The sequence below is a fragment of the Ictalurus furcatus genome, unplaced genomic scaffold (assembly GCF_023375685.1).
Source record: "Ictalurus furcatus strain D&B unplaced genomic scaffold, Billie_1.0 scf4, whole genome shotgun sequence".
NCBI classification, from domain to species: Eukaryota; Metazoa; Chordata; class Actinopteri; order Siluriformes; family Ictaluridae; genus Ictalurus; species Ictalurus furcatus.
Window position 1 is genome coordinate 640,360 of NW_026521053.1, and position 15,473 is coordinate 655,832.

The following is a 15,473-nucleotide window of genomic DNA, read 5'->3' on the forward strand; positions in this document are numbered from 1 at the left end:
AAGTAGAAGGCTGTCTAGAAGTAACATTTTGCCCAACTCCTCACCTCTGCCAGCAGTGAGAGTGCATGATGTGGCCACAGCTGCCGGTATGGGTACCAAAGGACAGGTCAGGGTGCATGAAGAGGGGATCATAGCTCTCTGTAACACACATGTATCCTCCAGAAATAAGCACACTGGCTACTCAAACCTATCCAATTACTTGACTTGCACACTGTAAACCATAACCTTACCTGGATTGTGAGGGGGTCTTTTGCGGTTCTTGGACATGACCGTAGAGCGTTGGACAAAGGCAGCGAGCACCATGGCGGTGCCATCAGGTAGGATCTCCTGCGCTTCGTGACACAGGATACACATCTCCATCTGCCTCCTCTCTCCTCCTCTGGCACGCCAACGACGAGGTCCCACACACACCAGAGCACCGTCACATGAACTGGGGCTGTACCAAGCAGAGACGGATGGTTACAAGTACACTATAACCTTAATTTTATGTTAAGGTACCTCTGAATTTGTTAAAATAATCAATGTTGAATAAATGGGTTCATCTTTTTTTAATCACCAAGAAATTGCTAAAAATGGCCTAGGATCCTCTCTACTCATTTACCCCAACAGAAAATGCTCTAAATGAATATGCAAGATAGAGTTTAAGGATGGGAATTTACTTATGTTATGTGAAGACCACCATTATATGCAAGAACTTTTAGAACAGACAACTGCTCAGCAAAGTCAAGGAGCTGTTGATGCATGCATCTACTGACATAAATGTACTGACTGGATATTGAGAATACAATACAAGTTGACTTATTAAGAACGCTGCGCCACTACGAGCATGCTTAGGTACCTATGCTCTGCTGATGTAGAGGCTGAGGCGTCCAGATCCTCTGAATCCTGCTTGAGCAGATCTATGTACTTATTGATAAAATGACTCTGGCTCTCTAATGTTTGAGCCATGGTCTTTTTCCAGCACAGTTCAGCTTTCCTTTTTCTCTCTGCTTTGTCTTTGTCCCACACAGTCTGCAACACACACACACACACACACACACACACACACACGTAGATTTAAGCTCTTCAACACTTTAAAGGGTAATGGTTAATATGTCCGTGGAATAGAAAGTTGCTCAAAGTCTGACCTCCTTGTGACAGTGCCCTGTTCCTTCACAGGGAGCTGCAGCAGCTGTGCACTCGCGCATCGTTTTAATGCTAACCACCATCTGTGTAGAAAAAGACACATAATTTAGGAAAATACTTTTACAAGAAACTAGTTAGAACTACATGCACACACAAAGTCTTGCAAAACTAAGCAGATGTTCAATAGAACACATTTGTGCACTAAAAAGTATATACACACACCATACCATTAAATACTGAAGATGCATTACAATTTTACTAACATTTAATTTGCCTGTTTCTCTTCAAAGTACATACTACAATACATCATTAGCCTTGGCCTACACCATGGCCTTTATATGTACATGTTCTGCCTGGTGCAGGTGTCCTGACAGTTTTCACTATATGGAAAATAAAATGCATACATCACAGTGCATGGAAGTTCAGTTTGTGTAGTAAGCAATCCTTACAGGTCATTTAAATATTCATGTTGACATACAGCTTTTAAGTAACACGCACAATAAGCCACATCAAAACACCCCTAGGGCCACCTACAGATGATCAGCAGCAAAACCGCTTTGTGACAGTGAAGCATTTGTGCTTCACCGTGGTGAGAGGTGCTGCTTTGCCTACCGGCCACGCCACCTTGAGCGGTGTTGCACTGCTTGGATTTCAAACAGGTCTTGATGATGCAGCACTGCTTTAAACTTCATGGTAAAAAAGGTCATCTTTTGTATGTTGCGCCTACCTTCAGTGAGCGAATTGCAAAACATGCTAGGCTGCCACCTGGTGGACATATTAGGTGCACGCATAGAGAGAGTAAGGCACATTGCAAACATAATCAAGATGTAATTTTACTTTAAGGATCCAGCGAATCATGTCTTTGTGCACTTCCAAGTGAGGCGCGCACTGCAAGGTCTCTAACAGAGCCAGGATGCTTGGAGTGTTGCCGGGGGCTTCATTTTGTTGAATTTACGACACTATCATGTCATTTTAACAAAACATACAAACATTTACCCTCTGCAGCATGGACTCAGACCAGTGTCCTCCACTGAGCTCCATAGCCCACTGCAGCACAGCTCCCAGCATGCCAAGCAGCACGTCACACTGCAGAATGTTTACCAAGCTGGCAAACAGTGGGCAGAATGGAGGCAGGGCTACGACACACACAAACACTCACACTTCAGCAATCTGCATTCAGCTGACCAATCATTTTCAGATATGACTACAATCACTGAAGAAATAGCTTACCTGGGTCCTCTCCATTCTGTCTCTTAAGCTTTCGCTGAGCTTCCTCTGCCTGTATCCAAAATAAACTACATAAAAATTTAGAAAAACCATTAGTGCTCATGTGACTAAAGAGAATTACTAAATCTGACAAAAGCAGCACATCACCTTAAGGACATCCTCAGCACTAACAGCCGAATCAAAATGCAAATGGATAAGTGCATATATTGAGCTTCCAAAGAGCATTTCCTCATTAGACCACTAGGCACTCAAACTGGTATTTTGTCATTTATGTGCTTTTCTTTATCAATCACACAATCTGACAGAGGCTCTACACTTAAGAGAAGGAACTAAAGAATGAAGTAACACGCGAGTTGCAGACAGTTTTAGTTACTGCGTAGCAGGAGACTTTCTGTTGTGAGAAACAGTAGCGGATGGTGTCCACTGAGTGTCCACACATACTAAGAGTGATGGGTTGTTCTCCATCAGTAAAACCGCTGTGGCAGTGAGTCAGAACTGTTAGGCACTTCTTACAGGCTTCAATTAGCACCCACTCCTGCAAATATATAGCACATAACAGGCTCAGCATGGACAGTCCTTATGCAAAAGGAAAATTGCAGGGTGCGTCTTTGATTGATAAACTCAAGGTCATGCACACATCAGATGTTGGAGTAGGTACCTGGCCACTGAAAAGTAGTTTTATGACTGCATTCAGATCTCCTGTTCTGTTAACTCAAGGCAGCTATTATAAATTGCCGTTATATCCTCTCAGAAATTCAGGTTAGCGTAGGTGAGGCAGCCAGCAATAAATATAATAAATATTTACATATGACCTAGAAATCTTGTCAGAAATCACTTCAGGCTACAACATACATGCACACATACAGGGTGTCGTTAAAAAAAGAAACTTGTAACGATATTAATCGGTACAATATTTAAGGACCTAATAAGGATTACATGCAGCCCTTTGACTACAGAACAGCTTGAAAAATTCTTGGAATGCCGTCACGCAAGTCCTGAGTGCATTGTGTTGGGATGTTCTTCATTCTTCACCAGGAAAACCCCTCCGTTCGTTAAGAGATAAAGGAGACGGACATCTACTGAGTCTGCATTCCAGATACTCCCATAAAAGGGTCAATGATGTTTAAACCTGGTGATTTAGGAGACCACTGTGTTAGTGTTCACCAAACCAGTTTTATACAAGGGTAGTACAATCATGTGACATGGGATTATCATCATGAAGTGTTTGTAGCATACATATCTTCTGGTCTTGAACAATTATTTCCAATTTCTCATGAGTCTAAGTTTCGGGTTCTTTACACCAGGTTATGATTCTTCATGCATTGACATTTGATGCAAAAGGTTTCTGAATGGCAGCCCTGGTTTTGCAAAGCTCATAATGCACAGATTTGCTGAGCCTAGTTCATGGACATGTTCATTTAATAGCTTTACTATGTTCGTCCATAGCTACGGACAATAGCTTCGTCAGTAGCTTTGACTTGCGACCACTGTTCCTCTTTGCTGAACCCTTTTGTCTATGTTTGATATACTCTTCCTTGATTTTGAAACATTAACGGCGTTTACACACCTAGTTCATTTGAGCACTCAAAGCGGTCTCGGGCCTATATAAGGTGTATATATGTGAACATTCAAGTGATCTCAGACCCCTCCCTAAAAGGACCCACAAACGAACCGTACTCAGGCCACCTTCTGTGGTTTTGATTAATTTATGCATTGTGAAAACAAAGTAGTCTCGGTCTGCTTCACATTTGCTCCATACAGTAGATAAAGAACCTGAGAGTTGCTGTACATGTATAGCTACAGTTTTCCGTTACCTAACAGAAAAACAACTCAGATGTTTTACTTTGGGATCATGTGGTCCTACAATAATGTCAGCATTTTGTTTAGCAATATGACATAAGCTAACAGAGCCACTGTGGTAATAGCAATTATCATAGCATTTCAGCCAAATGACTGTATCGTGTAAAGCAACCATCTTGAATGGCATAGTCACTATTAAACTATGGGAAAAGAGTTAGTGTGAACACCAAGTGATCAGAGATCTCATCAACACTAAAATTTCCAGAAACAGAACTGGGTCCACTTTCGAGTCCAACTGTACTGTGAACACCAAAAGCACTGAGGCCATTTGCAGCTCCCTTTCAGGTCTCACTTACATTAAACCTAGAACTCCTGAACCTAAATCTTTCGCCATCCCGTCATCAGTGAGCTCGCCTCAATCTCGTCAAGTGATGAATGAAATCTGATCCGTGCTGCGACTCTGACCCTTCGGCTCATGATGAATTGAGCAAACGCGCTCAGTTTTTAATTGCAGCGTCCTAACTGAACTAAATGATTTTTATTACTAGAAAAAAGCAAAATGACAGTAGGGGCAATGCCGTAGCAGACAAGTGATGTAATCGCTGTGTGGCCGAACACCATGTAACACCGGGAACACCGACTAACGCATCAAGCCAATTTTGGGGACTGATGCACCTGCAATTGCAACACCCACTATTTAGCCGAACTGGAGCTCTGTCAGTTGCCTGTTAATTCTGAAAACTCATTAAGGGATCATTTTCAGACCATTTTTATAGTGGCTGCATGCTGTTAGCTGGCACAACGATTCACCCATACACAATAGCTGTTTGTGTCAAGATGCTTTTTCATGTACTGTTAGTTATTTTGTCCACTTCCTGCACGTCGAATACTTCCTTCTTATTTGAAGGCTTCCATATATAGATTTAAATTTACAACCACATGTAGAACTTTGACCTTCAAGAAATCCCTACTCGGAGCCAATCATTTCCATACACCTCAAAGACATGACAAAGACAAAAGTCCTGTGATCTTCAGACAGATCTTGTTGGTTTTAGTTTGTGCAGGAATAATATGTGCATTTGCTGCTATGGTCGCACTACCAGAACTCCTGTAGAGTGTGCACATATTGTAATATACTAGTACTGGTGAGTGTGTTAGTACTCACATCACTGGCACACCACTCTTGCATCACTGAGATAATGTGTGTGAGCTTCATCTGCAATGTGAAGGCTGTCACCCACAATGGTTCCATCTCTATGTCTTGGTCCACGTCGCGTACTACTGGGTCCATACCCTGCAGAAATCACAAACCCCAACACACATTATACTACTGATATTAAACAACATGGCTATATTTCACCCCACATGATTATTACATCTATAACTGCAAGTTAACATGGCTTATACAAACACACAAACACACTGCATGCACTTGAGCAGCTCCAAGAAAGCATCAAGTCCTTCCAGAAACTTCTCCCTGAGCTTGTCGGTCCACTCTGTTGGACGGCTAATCAGGACATATCTGAGTTTAAAAGAAAAAAGTTTAATGAGAATGATTAGCTATTAATTATCATTAATAATGATATTCTCTGACAGACAGTGTAACACATTCTGCTTTTTTCCAGCCGTACTTGAGGTCTTCTATAAGACTCTGGACCCTGCGGAATTTAAAGACCTTTTGTGCACTGTAGAGTTCAAACTGAAATCGTCCCTGCTGGTCTCGACGTTTCAGGTGATCATGGAGTGTGCGGACGATCGTGGTCATCAGGCTCTCCTCTGTGATCAGCATCCGTGCCTGTAATGAGGATAAGACCACAAATCGGTACTTCTAATAGTGATAAAGTTAACATTTTGTTACAATTCCAATAAATAGTCAAATGAAGTGCACTTCGTTCAACCCTACTTTAATAATAAATGTTTTCCCCAAATAGGGAAAACGACCTTGCTGCTAGATCTTTAATCATTCTATTAAGCTGTATATTCACTATACAACTGGGGGGAAGAACAGTTAAAGTGTGAACATTCAGAATTGAGTGAATCTAAGAAGACTGTTTCTCCCAACACGTACATGATACCAAAGCCACTGCACACCAGATACAGTGGAGCTTGAAATGTGAAAGTTTTCTATATTTCTGCATAAATGAGACCTAAAACATCAGATTTTCCACACAAGTCCTAAAAGTAGGCAAGAACCCAATTAAACAAACCAGACTGAAATATTATACTTGGTCAATTATTTACTGAGGAAAATGATGCAATATTACAAATCTGTGAGTGGCACAAATATTGTACTTCTAACCTTAGAGTAAGAACCTCGAAGATAAGCAGTTAATTTGCCTGAATCTCAAGAGAAAGTGGGTCATGCAGCAAGAAAACAACCTTAAACACACTTTTCTTCTCTAACCATTTTTGGTAGAATGAATTAAGTGAATGTTTTGGAATGTTCAAGTCAAAGTCCTGACCTTAATCCACTAGAAATGTTGTGGAAGGACCTGAAGGAAGCAGTTCATGTGAGGAAACCCACCAACATCCCAGAGTTGAAGCTAAAATTCCTCCAAGCCGATGTGCAGGACTGATCAACAGTTACCGGAACTGTTTAGTTGCAGTTATTGCTGCACAAGGGGGTCACCCCATATCCTGAAAGCAAGGGTTCACATACTTTTGCCACTACAGATACGTAATATTGGTTCACTTCCCTCAATATATAAATGATGAAGTATTATATTTTTGTCTCATTAGTTTAATCGGGTTCTCTTTATCTATAACCCCAATTCCAAAAAGGCTGGGACAATATGGAAAATGCAAAAAAAACAAAACAAACAAACAAACCCCAAAACCAAAGAGACATTTGAAAATTCAATTCACCCTGTACTATATTGAAAACACATTATTTGATGTTGTACTTTGAATATTTAAAAAATAAATTGAATTCACACTCATTTCACATCTGATGACTGCAACAAACTCCTAAAAAGTTGTTTAACACTGTGTAACATCACCATTTCTTCTATTAACAAGCGGGATTTTCTACCATTCATCCGTTATAGATTTCTTCAGCTGCGCAACTATACAGTGCCTTGGTTGCACTCTTTTGCGCTTCATAATGCAGCACACTTTCTCAATCAGAAACAGGTCAGGACACGAAGGCACGGTGAAAATTTGCACTGACAGGTAATGGAGAACTCCCTGTCATGGTCATCCTTCATGTAGGGCTGGACGATATGGCCAAAATGTATATCACGATATATTGCTTAATTTCGGTCGATACGATATAACTCCGATATCGATATGAACAATATAAATCCTCAGAAAAACTGCCAAGGACACCCACAACAGATGTCTGTACCTTCAAACTTCTGTAAAATGAACGCCAAGTCTATGAAACCTCCTCCTATAAAACTATATAATAATTTAGAAATTAAAAAAATTATTTTGAATTTAACCTTCACACAAACAAGAAATGTGAAATCACTGTCAAATAAACAAAACTCTCACCTTTGTCAATATTAATATCTTTAACTTATTACTATTTTATTCTTATAGATTGAAATTAAAGTGCTTCAGCCAGGATAAAAAAATTATGAAAAATGCTCAGAGTTGCTGAAGAAAACAGAAAAAGTGTGAGCAATAACAAGAACACATGTTGCTGGGGCAGGGACATTGTTGGGGGTTGATGACACCCTATGACAGGCTCTAGAGGTTTCTAGCAAGAAATACAAGCTGGTCTACATTATCTGGCTTCAAAGATGCCCTTTTACATGTGACAATGTTGGCACCTGTACTAAAAACCCTCTCAGAGGGGGAGCTTGTGGCTTGAATACACAAGTAATGTTTTGCCAGTTGTCCTACTCTGGGGAAGTTCTTATGAGGGACACTAACAAACAAACTGACAGAGGCTCTACACTTAAGAGAAGGAACTAAAGAATGAAGTAACACGTGAGTTGCAGACAGTTTTAGTTACTGCGTAGCAGGAGCTCGGGTACATGCTTTAAGTAGTGAATGATTATTTACAAAAACTGTTTTCAGAATTGTAATGCTGTTCTCTCCAGGGAAGGGGTCACAATGTTAACTGATGTCTGCCCCAGAGACAATAACAGCACCGAGACTCTTCCCATGATGTCTAACCTGAAATCTTCTGTAATGCTGCAGACCGAGGGGTCCTGGTCCATGCCACCATGGAGGACATTTTAAGCTCATTGTAAAACACTGATTTTGAGTTTCTTGAAGCATTTGTGTGTTCATTTGGAAGTATGCTTGGCTCTTTATCTTGTTGAAAGCCAAGTCTGAACCTCCTGGCAAAGGCAAGCTAAAGGTTCTGGGCTAAAATGTGATTGCTTCTCTCTCTCTCTCTCTCTCTCTCTCTCTCCCCCTCCCCCTCCCTCTGCTTCAGCGGTTCAACCCCAGATACCAGGCAAAAATTACTTCATGTATACAGAGATCCCCAAACTATACACCGAAACCAGACCTCATTTCAGAACATCTCAAAGAAAAAACATTTTATGCCTACATATTTATTATATATCTATTTTGTAATTGCTTTTTTATATTATGTGACTGTTGTTTTTTATAATGCTCAAGTGTTTAAATAAAGGAGTTAAAAGTATTATTTATTTATACACAAAGTGGTATCGAGTATCGTGTATTTTTGCTGGTACCGACTACTAGATTTTTGGTATCGTGACATCCCTAGATTGGACATTCTATGTTTGAGTTATAACAACTTCCTTTTTCATGGTGAAACTTCTAATTTTGTGAGAGCGCCACGCCCACGGCGAGCAGCAAAAATTCAAAAGCTTCGCAATTTAGCATCGTCAATGCCTGTAGATGAGACTGACCGAACGTGATGCCGATCTGATGAAAGCTCCAGGAGGAGTACGTTAAAGTACGAGGCCTGGAAATGGCAAAAAACGGAGGAAAAAATTAAGAGAAAAATCAAAATGCTGACTTCCTGTTGAGTTTAGGGTATGGGCTCAAGAGACCAGGGAGTCAGCCATTTTAAGTGTTGTCTCAATTGCAAAATCCTTCCAGTGCACTGGAATGTTCGCTCCCTAAAAAATACCACAACACACCACAAAAACCAGGGAGCATCGATACTCACTATGTTCCCTTACTGGAAATGACCTCATGTCTCTCAGCTAATGTCTCTCTCTAGTGTCTGGTTTAAAATGAGCTCAATCTGCAAACCCAAGGTGGCTGATGTGTCCATTGTTGCTGAATATTTGAATGGAGCTATACTGAGAGCTATTGTAAATGCACTGTAGCACTTGTCTGTCCTGCAGACTTCATAGTTGAAAATGTGAACTGCTTGCTCCCAAAACTTCTTTAGTGCAGATTAGGGCTGCACAATTAATGGAATATCGATCGCGATTACGATTTTGACTGCCCGCGATTAAATGAACATGATCGACTGCGATATTGACATTTAAATTCCGTCCTCCGCTCACAGAAAACTCCACTGCAGATCAAATCAAGCGGCTCCTACACTACAGCCAATCACCATAGAGTGGCGCAGGGATGACGTCATTTTGTAGTGCCAAAACCCCGAAACGGAATTAGCATTTCAGCCCTCGAGTTGCTAGCTTCGCTTCGAGCTCCAGAGCGAGGGGAAATCATGAAATTAGCACGATGCTAAATAGCACTTCAGAGGTTGTCGGGGACATTAAACCTAATCACGCTGAGTGGGAAACAAACTTTGCAGATAAACTCGGGGCTCTACGGTGCAACCATTTCACTCGCATTGTGACTGAAAAGTACTTTGTGCGACTGTGAATAAATATTTATTCACACCGGTGCAAGTGACCTGTTCGGAGTTGTATAATACAATCGGAATTAAAACTACAGGAAGTCCAAAATACATCTACACCGCGCAACAGTTCCTTTCACACTGCTTTTCATCTCCTCAGTCCACTGTACAAGTGTGGAAATACTGCAAAGAAGCCATTATGATGAAGTGACTCTACATCATCTGCTTCTCTCAACTCTCCGATCTCACAACCGCCATCTTTTATTGATCCCGCAAAATGACCTGAACTTTCACCTGCTCGTGTAGACACAGCGGCTTCGGGTGGAGTAAATTAATAATAACGTTACAAGGTGGGTTTAATTCAGACTTCTTTATTAAATAATTCCTCACCAATCATAATCAAGAGTAGAACTGTTCAGTCTGTAAATATACAGTACACTGCAGCTCTCCTTCACTAACTCTAATTCACTCCACTTACACTCACGGTTGCCAGATATCACTAGAAAAGTCAACTCCAGTTTCCATGTTTTCATTTATCCCCCCAAAACACAATATTATCAGCAGACATGGACACCGTACTGGGGAACCGATCTAAAACTGATAAACAAAAATAAAACTACTAAAATGTAAAGACAGAAAATGTGTTTAGTTATAAATAAATCATTTAATATATAAAATAATAGATATTATAATAACTTCATAAAATATAAATAAAATGAGAAATTAAATAATGTTTAATTACTATGGGTTGCATTTAATATCAATTTGACCTTAACCTTAGATCACTATTTCCTTAGAAAGCTATTAGCCTTTTTCCTAATATGGATCATTTTTGTGTTAGTCTACTCTTAATTAGGACTGTCTATTGTTCAAGATACTTTAAAATAAATATTTTATGCTGTTTATTTATCAATTAACCAACAGCATTTCTCAGTGCTATTATTTTATTCAGTTAACAGTGACCATGAGCAGAGAGATTACATTTAACTGTTATGATAGACTTCCTGATTAAAGCTTAAATAAAAAAAGATTGGTATCTGGATCAGTATCAGCTGTAAAAATCCTGATCGGAGCATCCCTAATGAACACCATTAAACTAAAGCGCTTTGCATCTGACGGGTAAATGAACTCACCCAATCACATCCTATATGAGATTATTCAGATATCTACTGTTGTGGATAAAAATGACATGAAATAAACATGAGGGAGACTTAGTGTGAATAAAAAGTAATTTTATTGGTAATTCACAGGACGGGTGGGTGCGTAGTCTGGAGGAGAGCGAGAGGGGGAAGAGAATGGGGTGCGTCCTGGGGACATGGGGAGTTCAGCAAAGGTGAAGTGAGAAGACCACTGAGAGTTGGGCGGACTGGTAGGTGAGAAGAGGGACGAATGGTCGGGGCCCGGATCAGAGAAAACGACATCATCCTCGGACTGGAAGCTGGAGGAGGGTTCTGACTGTGCAGAGGCGTCAATACGCACGTGCACGGGGCAGATTCTGTATCGAAGGGGAGGGGGGAACCCCGCATTTCCATTCCTGGGGGGGTGCTGCGAAGGTAGTTGAGTAGCACCATGATATCAGCAGTGAGATGCACAAGCTGGTAATGAGTGTCCAGATCGAGATCCAGATCCAGATCCAGGTCCAGTAACGGGGAGAGGAGGGACCGACGACGGGCACCTAGACATACAGAAGCGGTATTAGTCAGATGTGGAGAAATTGGAAAAACATTTAAAGATCTTTAAGAGTAATGAGTAATACACTAAGTATACGAGCTGAGGAGTGCTACCACACGCACACACCCCCACACACTCTCGTACAGTCAAGGGCGGGCAAGTAGACACAGCATACACACACACATGAATAACTTTAATAATATCTTATAGTAATAGAGAAACTCTATAAAAAACAGAATAGTAGGATATGCAGGACAGTAGAACTGTAATGATATTAAGAAGTTGGAAGTACAGTAAACTGCTTTTCAAGTAGTATAAATATATATAAAATAAGAAATATAGTGCAAATATGAAAATAAATTATAAACTAGAAATACAGGAAAATGTAAACTTACTCATGATTCCGATGGTGGAGATTCTCGTCTCGCATGGAAGGCCTCAATTTTAAGAGAACCATGAAGAGAGCCAGTTATAAGCAAACTGCCCCCCCCCTCCCTCGAGATAACGATAAGACCGAGGTCCCTCCCGGTTGTTTAGTCTTGTCTACGTCATCTAATTTCCCTAAGGTAACTGAAAAATGAAGTTTCTGATCCTCTGGGTAACTGAAAAATGAAGTTTCTGATCCTCTGAGTAACTAGAAATGCTGGGTTTTTATTTTCTGGGTTATTAGAAATGCCTGGGTTCTGATTTTATGTGTAAATTAAAACCCCTGGTTTCAATTCTATGTGTAAGTGAAATAGCCCTTTTCTGGAACATAAGAGTAAGGTAAATGAGCTCTTTTTTAACCCTATTGGTAGTGAGATCATAGTCTTCTTGAAACATCTGGGTTATTTAGTGTGTAAATACAGTATAAATACTGGAGCTTAAGCTCAGGGTATTGGGATCACCTCTGAGAATTCTCATCGGATCTCGTGTGGTGGAACGGAACAATAAAGCTGGACCCTTGCTTCTTCTCACTCACGGCTGGTGTATTTTTTTCTATCTCCAACTGGGCTCAGAGGTAGATGTGAGTATTGGCTTCTATGTTGAATTTTAAGTGTTTTTGGGTAATAGGCTAAATTTGAGCCAGCACTACACAATACACACAGAGCGGTTCGAGAACTGACTCCAGCCCAGAACCATGACAGTGGAAATGTCTAATAGTGCAGCTTTAAATATATTTAAGAGGAGCAGATTTCAAACAGGTTAATGGTTGTTTTTTGCATACAGTCTGTAAAATGAACTGAAAATATTACATTTAGTTTATCAGAAGGTAAATTAATGTGTCATGGCTCACACTATGTTCCTAAAGTCTGTCATAATTGACCAGCTCAAGTTCTCATGCCTACTTGTGTGTTATATTGTGGCATGAGAAAACTTAATAAATGTGAAAGTGCAATAAAAAAAATGTTGTCACTAAAATCAATTAATAATCGTGATAAATAATGAACACCTATAACTTACACAATGTCTGGGGTAACTGTTCTGCTAGGCCTGACCAGATTTTCTCATTGACTTCATGGCAATAAAGGGTACAATCAATACCCAGACACCTGAATATTCGAATAATATGCTCCTTCGACAGTGGGACAATCGAGAGCGTCCTGACCAGCTGTCTCACGGTGTAGTACGGGAACTGCACCACCTCCAACCACAAGACCCTACAGTGAATTGTGAGGACAGCTGGAAAGATCATCGGGTCTCTCTACCCACCACACACCTCCTTCAACTACCGGTGCATCCGCAAAGCCACCAGTATTGTGGAGGACCCCTTTCACAGACTATTCACCCTCCTGCCATCTGGCAGAAGGTACAGGAGCGTCCGTGCCACCACCAGCAGACTCTGCAACAGTTTCTTCCCTGAGACAGTCAGATTACAGTGCTCACCTGGGCTAGTCAAACACCTCACCCAGTAAGACTCATACCACTGCACACCGCACTAACCCAGTAAGACTTTACATAGCTGCATCAGTCACTTTATACTAGGGAACTATTTCTGCTGCCAGTATTGCTGCAATACATGTGCTGCTACATTACACAGTAGCTTACAGTGTACAGTCCATGTCCTGTGTATCTACTGTCCTGTGTATTTGCTGTTTTGTGTTTTTATTGTGTTGCACTCGTCTCACACAGAACAGTACGCAAGACTACATAAAATGCAAATACACAACTGTGTTGCATCATGGTCCGGAAGGAATGTCACTTTGTTCCAGTGTATATGAGCTATATAGAGGAATGACAATAAAAACCCACTTGACTTAACTAATGGCACCTCAAAAGGTTAAATGTGTATTCGAATACCTGGGCACATCCCTAATTAGAAAGACTATTAACTACTAAACTCGAAGTGTAATACATTCTGCACTAGGAACGAATAAGGATGCTTGTTAAATGAACTTCACTTAGTGTTGTGGTTTTAGCACATGGAGCCATTGCTTATTATAATAATGAACAGCTATGACAATAAAATCACTGCTAACCCACATAAAAATTAAAGCATATTTCCAATTCTGAAAAAAAAATATCATACTGCTGTACCTGCAGTGAAGATTTTCCCTGCACCCGAGACCACCACCACACGGCACTCTGAGTCTTCAGCAATCTGATTAAAGCATTCGATCATTTCACTGTAGGGGAAAAAAGCACTAATGATGTTATTATGCAAAGTTGCCTATAACGGAGTATAAAGCCAACGCCTTATATAACAAAACAAAGACGTCCAATGCAACAAAGCAGAATTATACAAGGGGGAAATTAACACTTTTTTAGCTAAATGTCTTCCAAAAAAATGTTTTTTTTTCATACTTTCATTTTTTCCCCCCAGATAGCCTTTAAGAACGCTTTTGACAAGAGAAGAATGTATTGAAATCATTCTCATGCCTGGATCAGGAAGCTGTGGCAAGGTTGCGATGGACTAACAGGAAACATGGCGAACACAGCAAACATACAACACAGTTTCCAAACTTATTAACAAATTCAAAAAGACTGCAAGTGTTGCAGACCAACCGAGAAGTACACGTCCACTGACGAAGGCACAACCGACCTGGTACTGGCAAACATAGTCCTTATGGTATGGAGACTTTTGGAAAACCCTGTAGTTATGTCCTTTATTTGATGGAAAAACATACCTCCAGTAGGCCTAGTTCATGGCGTTGTGTTTCTCTGGTCGGTGCAGCTCTACAGGAGTGATGTGATTGGCTGGGTGGGTGACTGACAGGGTGGTGAAGGGTGGAGTGGGGCCTCCTGAAGTCGACATGTCTCGAACAGCGTTCAGAGTAGGAAACCACAGGCTCCTGTCTGATAAACACCAGTCAACAGGTTAATATGATGACTATTTACGGAGATGAATAAAGGACACAAGACCATGGCCCCATACACAGTGATGGACAATTTACAGACAGAAAAGTGACTGAAACCTTTGTTTGGTGCTACAATGCATAAATCATCTTAGTCCTAGTGGGTTTATGTTAGGAGACATTAATGGAGCATTTCTGAAAGGAATCTCCAGTGTCAACACAGTAAAAGTCAGGGGTAAAGCTACAAGTTTTCAGATACAGCCAAGACATCAGCACAGAGGACATTTTTGTGGCCCTATCGGTAACATGACAAGCAGCATTTTTGCTTTGTTTTATATATATAAAAAAAGTTTTGTTTTTTTAAATAAAATAAATAAATAAAAATAAATAAATAAACACACCACACAATAGGTGAGGGAAGAACAGCTGTTACAACATGCTAACACAAGTGAGAACAGGAATGTGTTTTCATTCTACAACATTAAATGCAACTATTCACCGATCAGCTACAACAGTAAAACCACTGACAGGTGAAGTGAAGAACTTTGATTATCTCATTACAACAGCACCAGTGAAGGGGTGGGGTATATCAGGCACCAAGCGAACGGTTGGGGAAAAATGGGCAAGTGTAA

The 15,473-nt window shown here is 40.6% G+C and overlaps 1 protein-coding gene across 1 annotated transcript in view; it reads right to left on the reverse strand.

Annotated features, from left to right (window-relative positions):
* The window catches only part of LOC128604861 (E3 ubiquitin-protein ligase UBR2-like), a 257,322-nt gene that overhangs the window by 15,608 nt on the left and 226,241 nt on the right, over positions 1-15,473 (reverse strand). The window contains exons 3-11 of the mRNA XM_053619956.1: positions 14,674-14,842; positions 14,084-14,172; positions 8,278-8,312; positions 2,356-2,404; positions 2,122-2,261; positions 1,128-1,208; positions 839-1,011; positions 231-436; positions 45-138 (exon numbers count right to left, since the gene is read on the reverse strand). Of these exons, the coding sequence (XP_053475931.1) occupies positions 45-138; positions 231-436; positions 839-1,011; positions 1,128-1,208; positions 2,122-2,261; positions 2,356-2,404; positions 8,278-8,312; positions 14,084-14,168 (863 nt within the window). The 5' untranslated portion in view covers positions 14,169-14,172; positions 14,674-14,842. The remainder of the gene's footprint in view (positions 1-44; positions 139-230; positions 437-838; positions 1,012-1,127; positions 1,209-2,121; positions 2,262-2,355; positions 2,405-8,277; positions 8,313-14,083; positions 14,173-14,673; positions 14,843-15,473) is intronic.